Genomic DNA, 23095 nt, shown 5'->3' on the forward strand with positions numbered 1-23095 from the left:
TGCTGAGGTTACTGGCCTTCTTCCCCAAGACAAACTGCAGACAAACTTGCAAGATAAATTCCCCAGGATTAAGGACAATATTGTTGTAAATGTTGCCATATTAACTTCCTTGAAGCTCCCTGAGCTCCAAGTGATTTTCCTGCATGGATAATGGAGGCAGCACGCTCTAAATACACACAGAAAGGAAAACAGGACTTTTAACTCACACTAAGTACTCTGTATTTTTAACTGAAGTGAGATTTATGAACAAACTACCTCCATCTAAATGTATATAAACCCATTTACATTATTTTACATAATATATGGGAACAATTTGTCTCTGCTGGTTAATATATACATGTATAAAAGTGACAGTGCTCCCACTGTGAGTAGGGATTGCTGAAGTGAGCTCTACATAAACTCCTGTTCAGACAGGACTAATTGGATCTTCTTGGGCAATAATGTCCAGAAGTATATAGACAATGAACTATATATACCTTGAACTTGCTGACAGGTCCAGCAGGAACAATGGAAAAAGGAAAAGAAATGTTATAGGTGCTAAGAGTCCGTGCAGTCTTAGATCACTGCCATGGTCTAGGTGACAAGGTGGTGTCAAAGGTTGGATTCGATGATCTCAGAGGTCTTTTCCAACCCCAGTGATTCTGTGACTCTGAGTCACTCTTGTTTACGCTGGTTAAAGATCTTGGAACCTCATTAATGCAAAGACAATCAAAAATTTTGTGATGGAAAACAATTAAAGGAAATATCAAACCCTTAGCTCTGATACATCTTCTTTACAGGTTAAACCAGTGGTCTGTGCTAAGCTCCACCTGAAAGCTATGGACACATCTCCGGTGGCTTGGGAGGAACTCTGGGTTTACATAGAGAAAATATTCCTAAAGGTTCCAAGGACGTGGGGTCTCTTTGACTCACTGTACCCTTCCAGCCAGTGTTTGGAGTTTTCCCTCACTCTCTGTCCCCTTTATTGAACCAAATTTGTGTTTACAGCCCCATTCGCTTTCCCTGCCACGCTGCCCATCACTTGTGCTGAATATGGGCTTGGCACATGTGCCAAACAGTTTGTTACTTGGCCGGGGTTCCCTGGCAAGACAATTTGCTTCCCTGCACAGTAACTGGCATGTCTGGCTAATGGGCTCTTTGTCTGGGGCCTTCTGCAGATTCAGAGCTGCTCCTTTGTCACCAGCAGATAGCAGAGAGTCATAAAATATTCCCTGTTCTTACCACAACGCCAACTGAGGCAAGAACGAGCTGGTTTGGGATAAACTGCTCCTCTGCTGCTCTTTAACTCCCCAGCTGTTGTCCAACCACACTTATTCTACAATAGTTCTCTCCATCACAGATTTTTATGCTTTTGGAATCACCTCACGTGGTTTGTGTTCTCTGAGAGTACATTTAATATTGAAATGGACAACTCTGATGGTTTAGTAGCTTTGGGATGGCAAATCTGGTGTAAACAGAGCTGACAGCTGGTTTTACATTCAGATCTGGGCTGGTTTTACATTCAGATAAAGGAATTTTCCCCTGTTTGCTTGGTGCCTAAACTGACAGGTAACACCTGCATTACCCTAATTTGTGCAACAAAGTGGTTACAGAGGGAGTAATAAGTTCCACTGGTAACTTGAAAATCCAGGAATTTCCTTGGCCATGTGGACATGACACATGGAGTGTCTTTAGTTTTGGGGCTGCCTGGTTGTTGGTACAAAAATGGTGTCACATATTTTTTGTAATTGGCTTTTTTCACGTCCAAAGTACGGATTTTCTTTTTGTCCTGTAACTGCTTTCTTCCTGTCAGTGTTGAATAGATCTTTTAAAGGTTGGGAGTCACTTTTTATTTTGGAATACTTGGACAAATTGCTTTGTTCTGCCTACAGCAGCGGGTTTGGGTGGATAACAAGCCAATTTATTGGCAGGGGAGAAATCAATGGCACACGTACACAGGACTTTTGCTGGTTTAATTAGCCTAAACAGACTACTTTTTAAACAGCCCAGTCAAAGCTGTGTGTTGTAGAAACACACAGACCCCTCATTTAAAAGAAAAAAGGTCTGAGATCAAACTTTTCCATCGTTTGCTGTGAATCCCCTATAAATAGAACCCCCAAAGCTCCCAGTGCAGCAGAGCTGAGTAATTCTCCCAGAGAAATCCTGCAAAAGTGAATGTTACAGCACCATCTAGTGCCTCTCCCTCCAGCAAAGGAGGGAATTAATTTAGTTTTCCACTGAATTCCGGTATGTAGGTGGGAATGAGGGAGGGCATTGGCTGCTTATACATTCTGACAACTTTTCTCTCAACTAGTGCCGAGAGGAGAGGGAGCTGAGGGATGTAAAGGAGCTTTGGAATTTTACACGGCAAAGATTTTGTCAGTAGAGCTGCTCTGAGTTCCTCTTTTATCTTTTTACCAGTCACACAGTTTTCCTTCCGAGCATAGTGGATGCAGGAGTGGGAATATGGGAGGGAAAGTACTGTGGTTAAATAACAAACTGACCAAATGGTATATTTTGGGGGGGTTGAGCTGTGTTTTTGGTAGAGCATATATCCTGCTTGGAATGACTGACAAGGGGAGGCTGGGAATTGTTTGCAGACACCTTGTGTTGAGAACTGCACTTGTAACTCATGCACAAGGACAGGTAACCAGCACTCAAGTCTTTGCTTTCCCCATCCTGAGTATGACCTGGGATGAAAACTAAATTAACACTAAATTAAATTCTCAGTATCTTTTGCACTGCTGTCCTTTTCTTTGTTCCTTTTTCTTCTGGAAAGGTGATTAATGTCCTCTGCCTCCAAACTACTCAGAGTTTAACCAAGAACCACTTTGCAATTAGCCAGTATTCCCAACCAGCCATGGGAGATGACATGAATTTGGGGATGAAACCCCCCAGGACTGGTGGCATGGTATCTGAACTTCCATTTTATTTTAGGAGTGCTGTTTCCAGAAGCAAAGTTCACCCCAGCTGTCTGGGTGTATCTGTGAGAAGCAGCTGCTCCAAAGCAAAAAGCCCTTCATCACATTGGAGTGCTCTGACTTCATCTAAATTACAGTAATTTGGGGACCCTCAGACAGATTGGCACTGACCAGATTAACTGAGGGACTCTGGGATATACATAGCCTTGCCCTCGCCAAATTTACTCAAATAACTTGGGATTGACACATTGCTTTTCAGTCTGCAACCTGCTGCTTTCCGTTTATAACCTGACCTGGAGGAATAGCAAACAACTCCCAGTGATTCCAGTCTCCATTTGGGAACACACCACATGCTGGGAGGGATTAAAGTGTGACCTTAATGACTCTTCAAACTAATGGCAGCTTTTTGTGATAATAAATATAAATATTGATATGTTAAATGTGTTTCCTAGCAGGTTTAATTTAAAAACCTAAAAATGAATTATACCTTAGTGTATTCAATAAACATCCTGATGGTAACGTCCTACTTGACAGAAGTCACAGATGTCAAGAAAAATCTTCACCAAAAAGTCCTCACAGTGTCTTCAGTGTCTTTCCCTGTAGGAAAACCTGGTGAATAGTGATGTCTGTAAATCTTAGTCAAAGTCTAAATTATAGCTAATGCCCAGTTTGGGGGGTGGATTTAGATTTAAGGCAGTAGCTGGAGTTAATGTGCTCACAGATACAGCTCTTAGCAGGGTTAAGGTCATAAAGAGATGCAATAGCATCCAAAATAAGAGAGAGGGAAATCCTGGGTTTCCACTACTTATCATTTTATTACGATTTTTATTGAATTTAGTGCTTCCTAAAAGAAACCTCAGTTCTTTCAATCATGGAATTATTGGAGAATCTCATGAGCCACGACAAAAATAAGCTCTGTCCCTCGAGAGTTCAGAAACAAGCTTAAAAGTGTGATTTAAATGTACCCCCAGCAATCCAGTAAAAAACCAACAGAAATCAAAATAGATTAGCATATTAAGAGAAGTATATGTAGCCTAACTTTTTTAATGAAACCCCAGGGTGTGGAGAAGTGGCTCATATAATTTTTTAATACTTCAGTTGGCCAGGCTGCAAACCAGCCTGACAACAAAAACATTTGATTGTTTTTATTATGGTGTATAAACAGATACAATACCCTGCAATTGGGCATATTACACTGAGATAATGCACAAAAACTTATGGAATCATAACTTAATCATTTCAGTGATTATTGTATTCTTATAAATGCTTAATGTATCATCATGGGCATGTGCTACATTCCTCATTTGGCAAATGTGGTAGTGATTGTTGCTCTAAAGGCACATTCAGGTCAGTATAGATAGTGATTATTTTGGAATTTCCCACCCGTGATGGTAAGGAAATTAGAGTGCTATTTGTCTTTTAAATGTGCTTCTCTAAAACGTTTTAATTCTGATTGAAAAAAATATAAAAATTAGTGTTTTGCTTGCTGGCTAATCATTGGTTTCCTCTGTCACTGGTCCAGGGAGAATATTGTTGCTGAACTGAAATGGGAGATACTCAAGAGAAAAGCAGAAAGTGCAGAATTCTGCCCTGCAAAAAAGGCCTTTTTGGGACAAAACAATCTCAGGGCTGAGATAAAGCAACTGTGAAATGCTCAGGAGCACCGTATGGAATTTAGTGATTTGTAATAAACATTGCCAACAGCAGAAAAAGTAAATGTTGTAATAGAAAGGGAGAAATCCTGGAGTCATTATATGGCAGGTTTGTTTGGGGTTATTCAAAGGGGAAAGCAATGAAACTCCACAAGGACTGAGGTCTGTCCCACAAACCACGCGGGTCATCTCAGCCTCCCCTGGTGCCTGTCCAGCTCACATTGGCACACCAGCGAGACCTGGTTTCCCTCAGGAATCTCTGCTGGGATCGCAGAAATAACACAGAGTCAGCCACAGGATGGGGCAGGTTGGAAGGAACCACTGGAGGTGATCTGGTCCCACCTCCCTGCTCCAGCAGGGTCATCCCAGAGCACATGGCACAGGACTGTGCCCAGATGATCCTTGGAGTGAGGGGACTCCACACCCTTGCTGGGCAACGTGTTCCAGTGCTCTGTCACTGCACAGAAAACAACTTTTTCCTCAGCTTCAGATGGAACTTCCTGGGCATCAGTCTCAGCGTGTTGCCTCTTGTCCTGCTGATCAGCACCACCGGGAGGAGCCTGGCTCCATCCTCTTGGCACTGGCCCTTAATTAATAATTTTAATAATTTTAATAATTAAATAATTAACATTTGTGTGCACTGATAAGACTCCCTCTCAGTCATCTCTTCTCGATGCTGAACAGCCCCAGGTCCCTCAGCCTCCCCTCACAGCAGAGATGCCCCAGTGCCCTCCCCATCTCCCCGGCCCTTCCCTGCACCCGCTCCACGTCTCTCTTGTACTGATTTTTAACTCATCGGTGTGTTTGTGGCTTCTTTCTCAAGCCATTTACCCAACAGGCTCCATCCATGTGATTTTATCCGCATCCAGCCCCTGTGCCAGGCTCAAAGCCGGGCTCGGGCACTGAGGCGCTTTCGGGAGCCGCAGCAGGTGCCAGCCCGGAGGCTCTAACCGGGTAACCGGGTCCGCCATGGCCGTGCCCTCTGGGGAGGGCAGGGGCCCGCTGTCCCCGGCACCGCCAGGGCCGGGAGGGACTGTCCCTCCCGGGGGACACGGCACCACTTCCCCACGGTCGGTGGGAGCCCCGCAGGTCGGCGAAACTCCCGCTACCCCCAGCCCACGGCTCCGGCTCCTCCTGCTGCCCCGCCCCGGCCGCTTCCCAGGCTCCTCTCCGGGTAAACAGCGATGGCCGCCGAGGAGGGAGGCGGCGAGCCGCGGAACAACATGGGGAACCACCTCCAGCTGGTGCCCGGTAGGGGCCGGGGCCGGGGGGAAGGGGCGAAGGGAAGGGCTGAGGGCGATGTGAGGGGAATGAGCGGAGCGGGCAGGGCGGAGGGGCCGTGAGGGGAGCGGTGCGTGGCCGGGGGTGCTGGGCTGTGCAGCTGTGGGCGCTCCCGGTGGGTGGAGGGCGAACCTTGGGCGGTGGAGCCGCAAATCCTGCTTTTGTAAGGCCTGGGCTCTTATAAATCCACCGAGTCCATAAATGTGCGGTGGAGGGAGGGATACTCGGTCGGGGGCGTTGGGGCGAAACGCGCTGTGGGGTTTCCACCAGATTGGGCAAACCGGACATTTCTCTGCACATTCAGAAACCAAGCAAAGTCTGAGGAATACATGTGTTTTAGAAGGTCTCCACTGCATTTAAATGCTCCCCAGTGCCGTTAGTAAGCAGGGAAGCAAGAGGCTGGAGGGCAGCGTTGTGCCCCATGTGCTGTGCAGGCTTTGGCAGTGTTTGTGCTGGGGTGTGTGGGACAGCCCGGCTTATCTGTGCACGCACCCCACTGTAATTCCTCTTTACGCGTACTTATTGCATAATAATGTGCGTTTTTCTGCATATAGTGCCTCCAAAGTGGCAGGAGATCGTATGGTTTTGGGAAGCAGCTCGTGCTAAACTGGAAAAAAACATTATTTCAGAATAAGCATGTAGAGGAGAAAGTAGCAGTAAGTCCTGCCAGTAACCAAAGTCACTTCCTATGGCAGGAAATACTATGAGCATTTTAGGCCTGTATATTTTAAATAATATGAAAATATTCCCTGAATATTTTAGGAAGTACGGCCTTAATAGGATTACATTGTTATGAGGTTCATATTTATGCACAAAGGCGTCGAGGGTGGAACGGGAGCTTCTGGGAATGCCTGATGTGCCATGAGGGGAACGTGAGTCCTGTCCTGCAGGGTCCCCTCGGCACTTGCCTTTCCCTTGTCCCCGCGTGCTGGAAGTCTAAAAAAATAATAATAATAAATGTATAGTGAGTGAGGGGTGTAAAGCTGCAGGCTGTGTTGCCTCCCCCCTGCTGTCCCTGTGGTGAGGGTGAAGACGCCGGTGGTGTTTTTTTCGCCGCTCGCTGGTGCTGCTGCAGTGAAATGAGTCATCGTTCCTGTGCCACCACACAGCAGCCACTGTGCGTTTTTGGCAAGAACCAGCAAAAGTTTGCAGGGCAGGCAGTTCTTTCTAATCAACTGCTGTTAATTCCTTCTGCCTTCAGCAGAACAAGGGGAATGGCCTCGCTCTAAAAGACTGTTCGACCTGCTAGTGATGGATCCAGCTGGATGAGAGCACATGGAAAAGCAGAATATTATGGGTTTTTTCCTTCCCCCCATCTGGCACTGCTGCCCCAGAACCAAGCAAAAACTTCCTGCTCTTTCCCTCCATATCAAACTAAGCAAAATAATGGCAGTTTTTTTACATCTTAAGCATTTTGCAATCGTTCACAGTCAGGGTTCCTAACTGAATATGATAGAAGAAAATTTCATGTAGAAATGGAATATTTTTAACAATAATTAGGAAGATGATGTCTCATTGCTTAAAATATTTTAATTAGGTAAAATACCAAAGAGAGCCTGTAACCTCCTTTTCTGACACGCTGGATAATTTTTGTTGAGCTAAATAAAATATAGGATGGATCCATAGGAGCAGGTTCTATAAAGTAGGCATTATTAAAAGAAAAATGAGGTGGAGCAGAAAGAAGACTATTGACTATTTAACAAATGTGTGTGAAGGCCAAACAAGGAAAGGAAAGGTTTTCCAAAACCAGCTTATAGTTCTTCACTGTTCTCTTGTCTTCCCACTCTCAGAAATAGTAAAATTAGTGGTGCTCCCCTTTCTTAAGGAAGATTCTTCTGTTCTGCAGCACCTTTCTTTTGTAAGATTTACCTACAGAACCCTTCAGATCAGTTAATCACTCCACCCTTTAAATTTTCAGCTCTGGATTATTTCTTAAGAATATACTGGTTGCAAAGGCAGGCAACCAGACAGGCTGCTGTTAAGATATTTTTCTGCTTATCTTGTAATAGCTTTCAACATCTAAATGATGTTTTTCAGCACCATTGGGATTATCCATTACCCAGCAGCTCCTGGTGTAAAAATCCTGCAGATTGGTTTATGATAACATCTATTTTAGATATAATATGGTGTATAAATAGTGTTTGTGTTCAAAGAAATAGGGTCAGATAAAGCAGATATAAATTTGTGATCATTGCATTGCGTTTGGTTTGGGTATTTGCAGGCACACATTGTATGAGAATGCACAGAACAGACAGTGAAACCAGCATTTTAGACATAATATTTTTTATTATTTCACTATGTTTTTAATTTATTTTAGAATATCTATACAGATTTTATACAGATAAGTGCACCGTTTATGTTTCCAAAATAAAACATAATTTTTTAACTGTCCTCTTGCTGAAAGTGATTTTAAGATCAACATCTGGAACTGAGAAATAGGAAGGAAAAAGTAATTTTTAAATACTGTTTTATACCTGAAATCTTTTGGAGTCATGTAATTTGCTTCCTTAGGAGTTGCCTTTGCTGGGTTTGTGTGTTTGTTTTGTACACACAGCAGAGCCTGACAGCAGTTAAATTGTCTAAAATACCAGCAGGAGTCCCTGCATGAATACACAGCTTCACATTGCTTATTTTTATTGTTCTGGTTTGTACTGCTTCAAACACTGCATTCAGCATCCTGCGAGAAATTAAGTTATCTGGAAACCCAGTGTACAGACAGAAGACCTTTAGAACTGAGATAAAGAAGTACTACTGCAGGGAAAATCTGCACTGACAGCCTTTGTTTATTATTTTCTTCCAAAAATGTCATTCTTTAGCTTTTCAAAAGTAAATTGCCAGCGTTTGAGCCTTTCTGTAGAATAATGATTTTCCTGTATACAGCAAGAAAATTATTTTTCTTGAGTTTACACATATAAAGGTTGCTTCCCTGTGCCAGGTTGTAGCCTGGGAATATTGAATGCATTTCCCTCATTCTCTGATTTTTTTCAGTCTCTTAGTCTTTGCTGACTGATTTCTACACAATACTCTGTCTGTGCTTCTTAGCAGAGAGTGAGGAAGAAGATGACAATGAAATGGAAGTGGAAGACCAAGATAGTAAAGATGCAGAAAAGCCAAACGTCATTAATTTTGATACCAGTTTGCCCACATCACATATGGTATGTTTTTTATATATTGTCCATTAAATACATCTTGAAGAGGTTTGGATTGGGTTTGTGTGGTTCTGTTGTAATGTTCTTAAGCCCAACACTTAATTTTAGTTTCATAGAATCATAAGATCATTGAATGGTTTGGACTGAAAGGACCTTAAAGCTCATTGAGTCCCATGGGCAGGGACACCTCCCACTATCCCGGATTCTCCAAGCCTGGTCTTGGACACTCCCAGGGATGGGGCAGCCACAGCTTCTCTGGGCAACATGTTCCAGGGCCTCCCCACTCCTGTTATAAAGAATTTTTTCCTAATACCCCATCTAACCCTACTCTCTGGCAGTGTGAAGCCATTCCCCTTGTCCTGTCACTCCATCCCTTGTAAACAGTCTCTCCTCATCTTTCCTGTCAGCTCCTTCAGGCACTGAAAGGCCACAATTCATGGAATCATAGAATCACCTGGGTTGGAAGGGACCTCTGAGATCATCAAGTCCAACTCTTGATCCAACCCCGCTGTGGTTCCCAGCCCATGGCACTGATGCCACATCCAGTCTGTCCTTAAACACCTCCAGGGACGGAGAATCCACCACTTCCCTGGGCAGCCCATTCCAATGGCTGAGCACCCTCTCTGGAAAGAAATTCTTCCTAATATCCAACCTAAACCTCCCCTGGCACAGCTGAAGACCCAGCCCTCTTGTCTTGCTGATGGTTGCCTGGGAAAAGAGACCAACCCCCCCCGGCTCCCCCCTCCTGGCAGGGAGTTGTAGAGAGTGAGGAGGTCTCCCCTGAGCCTCCTCTTCTCCAGGCTGAGCCCCCCCAGCTCCCTCAGCCTCTCCTCATAGCTCACCGTGAATCCTCTCCAGGCTGAACAATCCCAGCTCTCCCATCCTCTCCTCCCAGCAGAGCTGCTCCATCCCTCCGATCACCTCGGTGCCTCCACCACCTCCACGTCCTTCCCGCAAACCCCCAGGCCCTTCTCTGACTGTCCTTGCCCTGTTCCCAGTACTTAGGCTCCGACATGGAGGAGTTCCACGGGAGGACGGTCCACGACGACGACAGCTGCCAGGTGATCCCGGTGCTGCCCCACGTGATGGTGATGCTGATCCCGGGGCAGACGCTGCCCCTGCAGCTCTTCCACCCGCAGGAGGTCAGCATGGTGCGCAACTTAATCCAGAGGGACAGGACCTTCGCCGTGCTCGCCTACAGGTACAGCACACAGGCACTTGGAGCGCTGTTTCTTTGGATACCAAACCAAAAGCAGGTGGTTGCATTGGTTCTGTGCTGAATAACAAGTTGTACGTTGAGATTGTTTGCCCAAAATTGCCTTTTAGTGTGTCACGAGGTTGTCGTGTCACGCCGGGTTGGTGCTTGACAGCATCACGTTTTTGTGTAGAGAAACAGCGAGTGCTGATCTGCTTCCTTGTTTGAGCATCCTCTTCATTTTGGAAACTGTTCCATCTTGCTTAAAGAATAAGCCAGGACCTGAAGTGGAAAAATCTCGTTCTTGTTTTGAGAGCTGTATTGTTGCTTGTTTTGTGTATAAATTAACAAGCACAGACAAATGTTTCACGGTAGAGTTGGGACACAGGAGGTGATAAAAAAGCAGAAAAGATGAAGGCTAATCAGTGCCAAAAGAAGTTGGGAATTTTTTTCCCTCTTCCTCCCCCAAGATTACTATGGTTTAATTATGTGGGAGGTGGTAACAATTATTTTTATAAAGTCCATCTAAAGAATGTTGGTCCTTTAAGTGTCTGCATTTGAGAGGCAGATACACTGTGCCTGTGCTCCTAGAATGTCACTTGTAGACCCTAAAATAAAACCAAGTTAATTGGCAAAAAAACCCCAACCATAAAAAAAAAAAAAAAATAAATTAGAAGTTGCTTTTAAAACTAAATTAAGGAATTAAGGAAAAATAATTGTGATTACTTGAAAGCATTTAACCAAAATTACTTTTTTGATAAGACTCATTATGTATAGTCAGTGCAGGCAGACTGACTCCTGGAATTTGAATGAGCTGTTTGGAGGGTGGGTAATTGATTAAATTTATCTTTGATTCTGTTATTTTAGTAACGTACGTGAAAGGGAAGCACATTTTGGAACAACAGCAGAAATCTATGCCTACAGAGAAGAGCAGGAATATGGAATTGAAACAGTCAAGGTGAAAGCAATAGGAAGGCAGAGGTTCAAGGTGCTTGAAATAAGAACACAGTCAGATGGGTAAGACATTTGTTTAATTCTACTTACTGCAAACCTTGTCTCCCCAAAACTTTACATTTTACTGCAGATGCAGCTGCCCTTTCAGTCACACAGTTGTCTAATTACTATAGATAGTAATTGAATGCTTAGTCAGCAGCTTCTCTGGTTATTAAGGACTTCTGGCATTTTTTCCTTGGTAAACCAAAAGCCCACTGAGATTTGTGCATAAATATTTGACTATGAAACCAGGATCTTTGTTTTTGCTAACTGCAAGCAGCCCATCATTTTCAGTTTCTCAAATCCTGAATCTTGTTCAGCTTAACCATTGTCACAGTTTAGTACATCCTGACCTTCAGCAAGTCTTACTCTTCCTTTCTGTTCACTGAGACTTCACTGATAAAAATGTGCTGCTTCTCCTGCTATTGCTTGACAACTCTCTTCATGTACTTGTCAGACACACTCAAGTTAGATTTGATAGGAGTATTCTCCTATTTCCTAGTCCTTTTCCATGTTCCAGTGGGATCCCTGTGATATTTGGAAGCTCTTCTGACTGTTTTTATCATATTATGTAATTAATACCTTTGTCCATTTATACAAATGGATAAGATACTTAACATTTAGTAAGAATGTGCTGAGTCTTTTCTCATTTCCTTTGACATCATGCCCTCTGTTATGAGCCTCTGTCATTGTCACTGTCCAGAGGTGCAGGCTCCAGCCGTTGATCCTGTGAGCATGTGACAATTCTTAGCACAATTTTTAGAGGTTTCTGCAATCTTTTCTGCAAAGCTTATAAAGTATTACTCTAAATCTGTAAATCTGAAGCTAATCACCTGTATCCTGCTGTTCATTATAGTGGCATTGCTTTAGGAAGAGGCCTGGGAGCAGCCAGGACTCAGCATTTTTATGCTTTTATGACCTGCAGCTGAAGAAATTAAGAATACCTGTGCTGCTTGCTGTTTGTCACTGTGTAACCTTTGGTTACAAATAACACACTCCAAATTTTACAGCTCAGGAAAACCACTGCTTGGACACATGGTGGCAGTACTGAGGATTCAGTGTCCAGAGCTTCTGAGCAAGAGAAACATTTCCATAATTCTTGGTTTTTCTGATTAAGTGCTTATGGCAAAACATCAGTTTATAATTTATTGTAAGTTACCAGTTCAGTGTTGTCCCTCTAATAAAATTGGAAATTTGTAATGACACACACCTCAATATTTCAGTATTTCTGCTGCATAATACTGATAAAAAGTGAAGTCTTTCCCCTGGGCAGCATTCTTAGTAGCTACACAACATAAGCTGAACTCTTTGTGGAATAGGGATTTGATGGTGGGATATTAAAAGCTGATCAGAGTCTGTATCCTATTTCTGCTGATTCTGACCTCTGGCTGAGCACATAAGCTTTTGTGGTTTGAAGATAGCAAACTGTATTTCAGCTGAACCACCTTTTGAGGGTTTGAGATGTGAGAGCTGAATACTGGCTTGTACCAAAAGGAACTTGAGGAGACAAAAATCTAAATACATAGTGCTGAGATGGTGGAATATTCTGCTGCGTTGCCACTGCCAATCTGTATTTCTGTCCGCCACAATCCCAACAATATATATTTCTGTCCACAGCAATTCCAACAGTGCTCTAAAATATAAAGACAAAAAAAATGTGATGGAATGGATTGCTGCTTAAATTCTGTGCTACTGTGTAGTGATTAATCTATTACCCAAACCTACGTTCTACAAGCAGTCCAGTGCAGTTTTTAACCTCCTGGATCTGTGTGTACTCCTCACCCGTTTCTTTCTTCTCTCAGAATCCAGCAGGCCAAAGTGCAGATCCTTCCTGAGCGAGTGCTACCCTCCACGATGGCAGCAGTGCAGCTGCAGTCCCTCAGCAGGTGCCACGTGTTCCCCTCTCCCAAGCCTTCCTCCTGGCAGGACCGAGCCATCCGGCAGTGGTGGCAGAAGTACCAGAAGGTTAGAAGTTACTCCGTGGGTTTGGTTGAGGTTTTTTTTTCATTTCTGATGGTGTTTTGAAAATCAATATAAAATTCCATCTGTTCATCCGTAGAGGAGGAGGCACAACGGGGAAGGGAGATGCCAACATCCTGCTTTTCATAGGATCACAGGATGTTTGGATTGGGAAGGTCCTCAAAGCCCATCCAGTGCCACCCCCTGCCATGGGCAGGGACACCTTCCATTATCCCAGGTTGCTCCAAGCCCCATCCAACCTGGCCTTGGACACTTCCAGGGATGGGGCAGCCACAGCTTCTCTGGGCAACTTGTGGCAGTTTATATATGGATTTATTATTTAACCCACTGTTTTTGACATGTAGAAGGGAAGTTACCTTGAAATCTTCTGCCCCTAAAATTTCCTTGTGTTAAAGAATTAATGTTTCTGGGTTTGCTTTCAGAGGAAGTTCCACTGTGCCAGTTTGACATCTTGGCCTCCCTGGCTCTACTCTCTGTATGATGCTGTAAGTCCACCCTGTGTATTATCAAACAACCTTCAGTTAGTTTTATGGCTGTATTATCTAAGGATTGGATAATATAAAAGCTTTAATTTTGTTGACTCATAAGTTACATTTTAAAGCACTTTATACTTTTCAGTGCAGTGTGAAAAGATCAGGGAGGGCTTCCCCCTCTGTATGGTTGTTCCCTCCTTCTGGAGCATGTTTTTGGGGTGGATTTTGGAGCTTCTGATTCCTACTGTGTTGTCTCAGAGAAAAAATAGTTAAAATATGTAGATACAAAATGATTCTTTAATTATTGCAAGTCTTAAAAGCTCATGTCCACTTAGGGAAAATACCTTACTCTACATTTTGCTTCCCTTTTTTTTTTCCTAAGAAACCAGAAATACCTATGTATTTAAATTAGGCTTTTCTTCTAACAAAAGGAAACCTTGATGGAAAGAGTCAAGAGGCAGCTACATGAATGGGATGAAAACCTTAAAGATGAATCTCTTCCAACAAACCCAATAGGTAGGAAATTATTGATTTTTCCAAACTCGAGTTTGCTTTATTATTTTAATTTCCTATGAGAACACAGCTTAGATAATTGCCTTTTACAGAGTAAGCAGGAGTAGTGGGTTTGGTTTCTCTGTTGAATTCTAACAGACCTGCTGGTCTCTCATTTCCAGATTTTTCTTACAGAGTTGCTGCCTGCCTGCCCATTGATGATGCTTTACGTATCCAGCTGCTCAAAATAGGCAGTGCTGTGCAGAGACTCCGCTGCGAGTTAGACATTATGAACAAAGTGAGTATTTTTGCTTTCCTTGTCCTTAAATTGTTCTTGCCATAAAGAATTATAGCAGTGACTGTTACAATCTCTGACTAGACCCTGTTAATGTTCCAGCTCATCCTTCTAGAGAGTGAATTTCTCTTGTTTCTTCCTTCCCCTTTAAGTTTGCTCAAGAAGGAAAGTGGTCTCTCAGTGCTGGATTTTGTTTGGCAGCAAACATGAAACAAATAATATGTGCTTTGGTTAGAAACACTATTTCAAGGCCTCCCAGCACTTTTTTTAGCCAAGAGATGGTGCTGTAAGTCCAGTGTTGCTCATAAGCATCTTATGAACATCACAACCCCATACAGACACTGCAGTCAAGGATCAGTGTGCCATGGAAACCTGGGGATTTTGTAGCAGAAGATAAACCTTTGTACTGCTGATCTCTTGAGTATCAATCTAAATATTGGACTATGAGGATTTTTTTCCAAAAGACAGGTATTAACTTGTCAGGTAATTCTTTGTTATGATATTAAAAAACTTGTCTTCCCTTCCCTTCTTTCCATTGCCATGGCCTTGTGATATTCTAATTTTTTTATTTTTATTCAGTACATTTCTTGATAGTAATATATGCTTTATTAATAATAATAATATTGTTTATCTGCTTGATACAGAGCAGTGGAAATTTTGCCTAAAAAGTGCTGCCTGTTTCTGAGGAAAAGAGAACCACAGTATCATTTTAATGCTGTTCCTCTTCCCAAAGTTCAGGCACCAACAAATGTAAAAGGGAAAATACAGAGAGTGGAGACAGAAAACATCTCCTCCAAATTCTGAGACAGAAATGGGCAGGTTTTTGCCTGAGGCTCTGTAACCAGATTAAACTTCATTTATCTTTCTTGAGTCAGGGACTCTGAAAATACTCTGCTATTCAGGTGCTACTGAGAATTGTTCATGTTCAGTACATTCTGTATTTTCTATAAATTCCAAGGTGACAAGGCTAACGTTACCCTCATAAAATAGAAGGTAAAGTTGATTGTCAACCTGCACTAAAAAGGTGTTTCCTTCATCAACATGTGCCATTCTAGCCTGTAAATGTGTTTAACTGTTCTGTAATAGTGTGAGATTGCTGAGTGCATTTACAGCTTTTTACAGCTTTTTCAACAACATCTATTTTGGTCCAATCCATTCTTTTTTTCAGCCAGAGTTCTTTAGGGTGCTCTGGCTTGTTCAGAATGTAATTCCCAGTAATATAACTGATCTGAGGCCTGATCCATTTTCCTTTGTCTTTGATATCAAATTGATTCACTGATATCAAATTGAATCCAAAATGCAGTGGATCATTTTGGGGGAATTTCACAGGTGTTACCCTTAAAAAGCAGTACTGCACCTCCTGAAAATTAATAGGAGCTGATTCACTAATTTACTAAGCTGAGTTAAATGCTTATTTTCTGGGCAGTGATGAATTGCTTGGTTCTACTTTCTAGAAATTGTAGAAGATGGATTAATCTGTTCTAATCTCCCAGAGAAAGATCAATATGTTTTACCTATTTTTTGTGAGGAAATTAAACCCATTGATCTACAGTACTCTGAAATTTTTAGAAAGACTTAATGATTGCATTTGTACTCATCTGCCTTTTCTGTGCTGCAGTTTAGAAGAGCAAAGGTTGTTTTTTCTAAATTAGCTTTTCGAGACCTTGGGAGGTTGGCTCGTTTATTTATTATCTCTGTGTAGTCAAATACAAGGCTGTGTGTGGATCTCTGTGTGTGTAAAAATTGTGGTCTTTTAGATAGTAATTAACGTTTAAATAAGTACAATGCATAGAAGAAAATATCCTTTCATAGAAAGAGAAAACTTAAGTGCCTGCTGCTCAGAGAAGCAAAATAATTGCTACAAAGCCTGTTCTGAGGGAAGGAGAGAGACATGTTTATTATTTGCCACTGCTGCCAAGTGTCTGGAAATGAGTGGACTGACCCTCTTTTTTCCCTTTCCAAGTGTACATCTCTCTGTTGTAAGCAATGCCAAGACACAGAAATAACTACCAAGAATGAAATATTCAGGTGAGTTTATTGCTCTTCATCTTTGGGAGGTTCTTGAATCAGAAACCCTGGCACAGCAAAGCAGGTTCAGCTGGGTCATGTCTCATAACTGCTGTGTTTTGCACAGCTCGAATAAAATGGAAGTAAATATTTATAGGGAGTTTTCTTTACAAAATAAAACTGGTTATTTAATTTTTTTTTAATAAAAAGTGAGGAAATCTGGGGTATATTGTAACAGAATTTAGTGTGGTGCCACACACCCAGCACCTTGCACTGAAGCATTTGAAATAGAAATGTGCTACATGAAACTTTTCCATCCTGTTGTCTCTGAATAAAGTTTATGAGATCCCAAGTTTTACTTCTTAGCCCTTCCATCATCACTTTTATGTGTCAACAGGGGATTAAAATGCACTAATTGGGTGATATAAATAGGCTCCCAGGGTGTTGTCATGCAAGGAAGGTGTATTGTGATCCCTTTTTTATTTTAAGAATTTCAGGTTATCCCTAATAACTACAGTATGCTCCCATTCTGTATTTGAACTACACAATATCTTCCTTGTTTGACAATAATGAGACTGTAGATTTCCCAAATAATTGCTGCTTCTGGCAGTTTTGTCACTATTTTAATCTTGACTATCAGCCCATCCCCTGTGATAATGGGAAGGTTAAAAGGTGTCTTGGTTTAACAAAGACTCCCCACAGTTTTCCTTTATCAGTGTGATAAGGAGCTGATGTGGTAATTAAAAGCCATTTCTTATCTTCTAATCAAATAATGGATTGCAGAAGCCACAATTCCTACTGTGTCAATGTGATGTACTTTTAACAGAAGGTGAGGAGAAGTTGGTGTGATAAATGAACATTTTTCTGACTGTTAGTTAGATTTTAATTGCTTTTATTGGCAGTTGCTATTAAAAAACAGCAAGTAAAATAACTGATGAGTCTATTATGTACCTCACTGCAATTCTAAGAAAATGGGACAAATGACATTTTAAATTATTTTAAATATTTTTAAATATTTTCTTTCAGTTTTTAATAATATGATTAAAGGTACTTTCCCCCCTCCTCTATTTGCATGTGCCAGAGTTTGTTTTTTGATTTTTCCTTGAACTCTGCTGCCATTAATTGTGTGTTGCAGCTTATCCTTGTGTGGCCCCATGGCAGCCTATGTGAATCCCCATGGATACATCCATGAAACCCTCACTGTATATAAAGCCTGCAATTTGAACCTCAGTGGACGGCCCTCGACAGAGCACAGCTGGTTCCCTGGGTAAGAACACTCAGATTTTACCAGGAAATGGCAGAAATTCCCATGTGAATGTATTTCTGTGACAGTGGAGTAGTTAAATATTTAATTATTGAACACGTGTCATCGTTTCACTCCTACGAAAAACAAGGGAGTAAATTCAGACTTATTCAAAACACAGCATAAAATGAAAAAAATCGCATCAAATATTTACAGAATTTATCTTTAATGTTTTTAAAATAGGAAAATCTTCAGATCTTAAAACGTAGCTTAGAGTCTGATCACTAGTTGGTGATCTGGGAGTTTATGAATAGTTGGTTGTCTGGGAGTTTCTTTGTGTATAGTTTTGTATAAGCTGCAACTAAAATAATTGTTTTCACATAGCTTTCTTTCAGCACAAAGTGCAAATGAAAATCAGAATATATAGATTCAGAATATATTTATTCTATATTTATAGAATATATTTATTCTGTATTTATACTATTTATTTAAGAAGTATTTTAGTAGGATATACTTATTCTACTGAAATACTTTTTTTTTTAGCTCTGAAAACTGAATAAATGTTTTGCAAAATTAAAAGTTACATTTGTATTGCTCTGATTATCTCGGATTTTATTTTGTTTTTAATGAGCCAGTCTCTCTGAGAGAGGAGCAGAATTAACTGTCAAGATGTAAAAGTTTGCCTAATAACGACCAGGATTTTTCCCTGGATTGTCACATAGCACTGGGCAGTGACGTGGAGGGTGTGTGGAATTTCTGTCCCAAGACTTGCACATTTTAACACTCCCTGAAGAAAACTTGTGGCTTCTAATACCTGTAGTTAATATTTCTCATCCTTTTGTGTTTTCTCAGCTCTTCTGTGAGGGCTTTGAAATATTCATGTTCTACCCTTTAAAACTGTTACAGAAAAGCTCTGTTGCTGTGGGAAGTGCAGTTCCCTGTTTTTCGAAGAGCAGGGCAAAAATCCATTTTATTCCCATTAAGTAATTTACTCAGAGAACCATTTTCTGACCCTTCTTTGAGGCTCTCGGCATCTCCTCAGCTGCTGAAATGTTTTTGCTTCCTCTCTTTGAAGGCTGCTTTGGGGGTGGGGAGCTTGTGGGGATTTTTTTCTTAATTTTTTTAAGCTTTGCAAGGTTTTAGGTGGGAATTGGGCACCTGGATTGTCTTTGCAAATCCAGCTTGGGACTTCTTAGCCGATGAAGTGTTTTTAAAGTGCCTTTTCCTTCCATCCAAAGGAAACCTTTTGGTTTGTGTTTTAGGTATGCCTGGACTATAGCCCAGTGCAGGATCTGTGGGAGCCACATGGGCTGGAAGTTCACAGCCACCAAGAAGGAAATGTCCCCTCAGAAGTTCTGGGGGCTGACACGCTCCGCTCTCCTGCCCCGCATTCCAGAGGGGGAGGAAGACTCCGACCACGAGGGCTCCCCGATCCTCTGCCTGTGACCTGTCACCTCCTGGAGGGCCTTGGCCAGGGCTCCTGCAGATGCATCTGCTCAGTTCTGCTTCTGATGCTTCCTTAGACCTGAGAACCCCCAGAACCCCCAACCACACTCACCAATCCAAGGGAACAGGCAGGGTCACCACGTTTGGGAGTGCTGTGCATCCGTGTTCTGTTCCTTCAGGAATGCTGAGACTGAAGGCTGAGTCCTTAAAGGGAGAGCTGAGGAGAGGAGATGGCTTGAGACACTAAGAAAGGATGGTCCCTCTGGACAGAAACAGGAGACACCAAGAAATCTCTGATCCACGTGGCCAGATCTGAGACTGAACTTTCTCCGTGTATAATTCCCACTTGCAGTGAAGGAAGATGGGCAGGAACTAAATCCTGGATAACCAGAGTGATTTATGCAATAGCCCCGGGATGGTAGATACCAGTTACTTGCTGCAGAGTATTTTCCATAACACACTTACAAGTGGTTTTGCTGAGAATCCCTTTTACTGACTCTGAAGTACTTCAGGTTTTCTGCTTGTGCTGTTTCTCAGATATTTGCTGAATAACCATGGAAGAGAGAACAAGGCTGAAGTATTTCTGGCTGATCTAAGTGTTGGTGGCAGTGCTGGAATGGGCAAAAGCAGGAGCTGCTGCTGCCTCACGGGATGGAACCCATGGGAAGTGTCTGTTCCTTACCGGTTGTCTGATCTATTTAGTCTCTCTGACTTTAGAAGTCTTGAATTTTAAATTGTTTATAAAAAATACACAGGTCAGTCCCAGGGCAGAAACAACATTGTCATTTGCTGTTGAATGTGCTTCAGTTACTTGTCAAAATTGTTACTGGAAAGGTTTACCAGCAGAGGTATCCAGAATTCTGGGAAGGACTCTCTAAAACATGCCACTGAGGGGATTTTTTAGGACTATTTATCGTGACAAGGGGGAGGCAACATCTCTTTAATTATTTTTTCTTTTGCACTTACAGATCATAAAGTAAAATTCCACGTTATCACCTTACAAAGAGGAAAAGTTTCTAAATAAAACAGATGAAGGCAGAGTGTTTTGAGGGAGGTTGTTTTTTGGTAGGTTGTTGTTTTAGTTTTGGGGGGGGTTTTTTGTCTGAAGCGTTATCTGCCAAACTGAGGCAGCTTTTGCCACTGGTTTAGTGGGGTGCTTTTCCCTCAGAATTCACTCTGGTGATGGAAGCTGGAGATTTCTCCCTGTGTTTGTGCACGTACTCACTTGTTTTTCTTGTGAAGCTTTATCATTCACTCTTTATTTCTTCACTTGCTAAATGCAATGACACAAAACTACTTAAGGTTTAAGACATGAGCCGATAGTTGCTTGTTCTCTGTCAGGCACCAGATGTAGCAAGGCCAGAGCACTTCAGTTGAGGGCCAAGTCCAAGCTTGTCCCACAAGGAGCTGATTCCTGTGGGAATGTGGTCCCTGCAGCTGGGAACACCCAGGTGTGACCCTGCAGGATGCTGAGAGGCTGCTGAGGTGTTTGTCATGCCAGGTATGTAGGAACTGATGATTGTGTAACTCAGATTTAGTTCTCTGAAGCTTTCTACCTCTGTGCTTCTGTGCTCTCCTTTGTTCTCCTCAGACACCCTTAATTCCGTGTTTAATTCCGTGTGCAGTGCTCTGTGGAGCAGTGGACTGTGAAAAGCAGTGCTTGGGATACAGCTCTGCACAAATAGGGGGTGAATGATGGCTCATTTTCTGGGAGAAAACATTCTGTATTTTGATTATGTTTCTGTAATAAGCTTTGAAAAGGCTGGAATGCCAAGCACTGGTGTGAGAGGGAGGCTCTGGATCCTCTGCACTTGGATAACCACTGGAACCATGCCTGGCTCCCCTCACACCCTGCACACACAAACACACCTTGGCTGTAGACTTGGTTTATTTTTCCCTCGAAATCCCTCCTATCTGTTGTTCCCATGACCCTCAGGGGGGCTTGGTGGTGGCAGGAGGTTTGAGGGTGGTTTCCTGTGCTGCCACTGGAATACTCACTGAGGGGATGGGGAAGGGGGTTTTCAAAAGGATTTTCTCGGCTGTCACCGAACTTCATAAGGTCTTTGAGTTATTAGTCTTTTGGATTGTCTCAACTAAAAATCTTGTTATGTTGGTACTGTTTGAATCCAAAATAGGCATATTTTTGGGATTGTGTGTATATAATCAAATGTAAGCTAATATAATCAAGGTAAGTCAGGAGTAAAATTAGCAGTAATTTCATTTCCTTGTTGATGATGCTGTTCCATCTGCCTGACCTGTGTGATGTTTGCCATGTGGAAGTCCAGGACACTTTCCAGGTTGCAAACAAGTGTGATGTGGGTTGCTGAGGAATCCTGCCATGAATCCAGCACAGTGAGTGAGCAGAGTGTACAGGACGTGGCTTCCAGGGTGGGTGGGGGCTTGGGGGTGGTTCTGTACCTTGGGTCATGTTTTCTGTGCTTTTCTCTGTTTTGAAGAGAAAACTCTTAGGTTGGGATATGGAAAATGGTTACAAATATGGACATGGTATGCTTTTGAGAGCTAAGGCAAAGGAGATGACATTTTAGGATAATTTGCTACATTTACCCCATTCCTTGGTTGTAGCTTCCTGCAGGAATTAATCCAGTGGCTGCTGCCCCAGAGGGATCATTTTTCTCCTCTGCCACCATCCTCCTCTGCCCTGAGATGTGGGAACAGGGCTGTGGAAGAGCTGGTGTGTGTCTGGGGAGGGAAGGGGTGGGATGTGCACCCTTTGGGACAGGAGGAGTGTCCTGCAGGCAGCAGGACTGAGGGATCACAGCACATGGAGCACAGACTCATTCCCAAGCCATTGTTGCACCATCACAAGCAGAGCCTGTAATATTGCAGTTTTCATATATTTTGATTAACAGGTAGAACCACATAGGCCATTTGCACACTGGGTCTGAAACATGTTCAAATGCTCTTTGTTTTATAATAATGCTCTTTTTGTACGTGCTGCAGTTCATTTGTTCCTCCCACTGTCACCTTGAATTGCTCTGTGAGGCTGGTGAGGGGCAGCCCTGTCTCCTCTCTGACTCTTCCTCTCTCTGCCTTTTGGGACAACTTTTCTGACAAATCTTGTTGCTTGCAAACATTTGCAAAGAATAAAATTCAATTTGTTTCAAAACTCCCCTGTTCTTTTGCTGATTGCTGGGATGGGAAAAAGGCAATGCTTGGGTTTATGTTGTGTTTTAAACAGGTTGGCTGCAAAAGTCATGCGGAATGAAAGAGTTTTGGCTTTAAAGTCTGTGCAGGCTGGACTGGCACAGACTAATTATCAACTAATCTGTTGTAGAGCAAGTATTTTACTTGACCATGTGTGTATCAAACTGCTTCATCTCTTCTGACATTTAAATAGTCCATACTCTGTAAAATATAAAGTGTTTACTCAAACAAACAAACATCATTTTTCCAGAGCTCGAGCTGGCACTGCTTGCTTTAAAAATGCGATTATTTTGTTTTCATGCCCTTTCCTTTTAGCAGGGGTTAATTCCTGTGGAAGATAACAAACAGAGATGCTCCACAGACCGAGGGGAACCCTGAAGCACAAGATGGTTTTTCAAGGAGCTGTTTGAACCCAAGAATTCCAAGCAGGACCGGTAAGGAAGGTGCTTTCAGACTCATCTGGTTGTGCTGTTTTTCGTGAGCACTGGAGATTTGTAGCAGGACCCTCTGCCAAGCTGGGATTAAACCAGCTCAGACTTGGCCTTACTGGAAGTCACCAGTGATGGATGGAGGGCAGAGAGAAGCTGAGACCAGCTTGGCCAAAACATCTCAAATTAAACCCAGCACAAGGCAGTCTGAGTCAGATGCTTCCAGACCAAGGCTGGCATCCACAGGGATGGGGAAAGGACTTGCCCACGGTTTTTAGGTGAGTAACATCACTCTCTTAATTACCTAATGGTAATTAAGCTGGCTTTGAAAGGATTGATTTAATTACCAGTGCACTCACAAGGAGTTGTAACTGTGTGTGCTGTGCAGTAAAAAGT

The 23095-nt window shown here is 42.5% G+C and overlaps 1 protein-coding gene across 2 annotated transcripts; it reads left to right on the forward strand.

The window, feature by feature from the left end:
• The first annotated feature begins 5704 nt into the window (after positions 1–5704).
• Positions 5705–22503, forward strand: CRBN (cereblon). 2 transcript variants are annotated; one of them, XM_017827101.1, is made up of 11 exons: positions 5705–5803; positions 8876–8988; positions 9981–10183; positions 11045–11194; positions 12973–13135; positions 13573–13635; positions 14055–14139; positions 14298–14413; positions 16374–16438; positions 17553–17684; positions 18923–22503. In XM_017827101.1, the coding sequence occupies exons 1-11, from the start codon at positions 5737–5739 to the stop codon at positions 19104–19106; spliced, it is 1341 nt and encodes a 446-aa protein (XP_017682590.1). In that variant the 5' UTR covers positions 5705–5736; the 3' UTR covers positions 19107–22503. The 2 variants fall into 2 exon arrangements, with proteins under 2 accessions (XP_017682590.1, XP_017682591.1); XM_017827102.1 differs by having other exon boundaries at positions 5712–5803; positions 8879–8988.
• The last annotated feature ends 592 nt before the right edge of the window (positions 22504–23095 follow it).

This window comes from Lepidothrix coronata, unplaced genomic scaffold (genome assembly GCF_001604755.1).
Source record: "Lepidothrix coronata isolate B3197 unplaced genomic scaffold, Lepidothrix_coronata-1.0 Scaffold134, whole genome shotgun sequence".
Taxonomy (NCBI): Eukaryota; Metazoa; Chordata; class Aves; order Passeriformes; family Pipridae; genus Lepidothrix; species Lepidothrix coronata.

What these genes read in the sequence shown, in the direction of transcription:
- CRBN (XM_017827101.1), top strand. Translation starts at nt 5,737, where the DNA reads ATGGCCGCCGAGGAGGGAGGCGGCGAGCCGCGGAACAACATGGGGAAC. An exon ending in GTTTGCCCACATCACATATG is followed by an intron (nt 8,989 to 9,980) that starts GTATGTTTTTTA and finishes CCCTGTTCCCAG; the next exon opens with TACTTAGGCTCCGACATGGA. An exon ending in TCTTCCAACAAACCCAATAG is followed by an intron (nt 14,140 to 14,297) that starts GTAGGAAATTAT and finishes TCTCATTTCCAG; the next exon opens with ATTTTTCTTACAGAGTTGCT.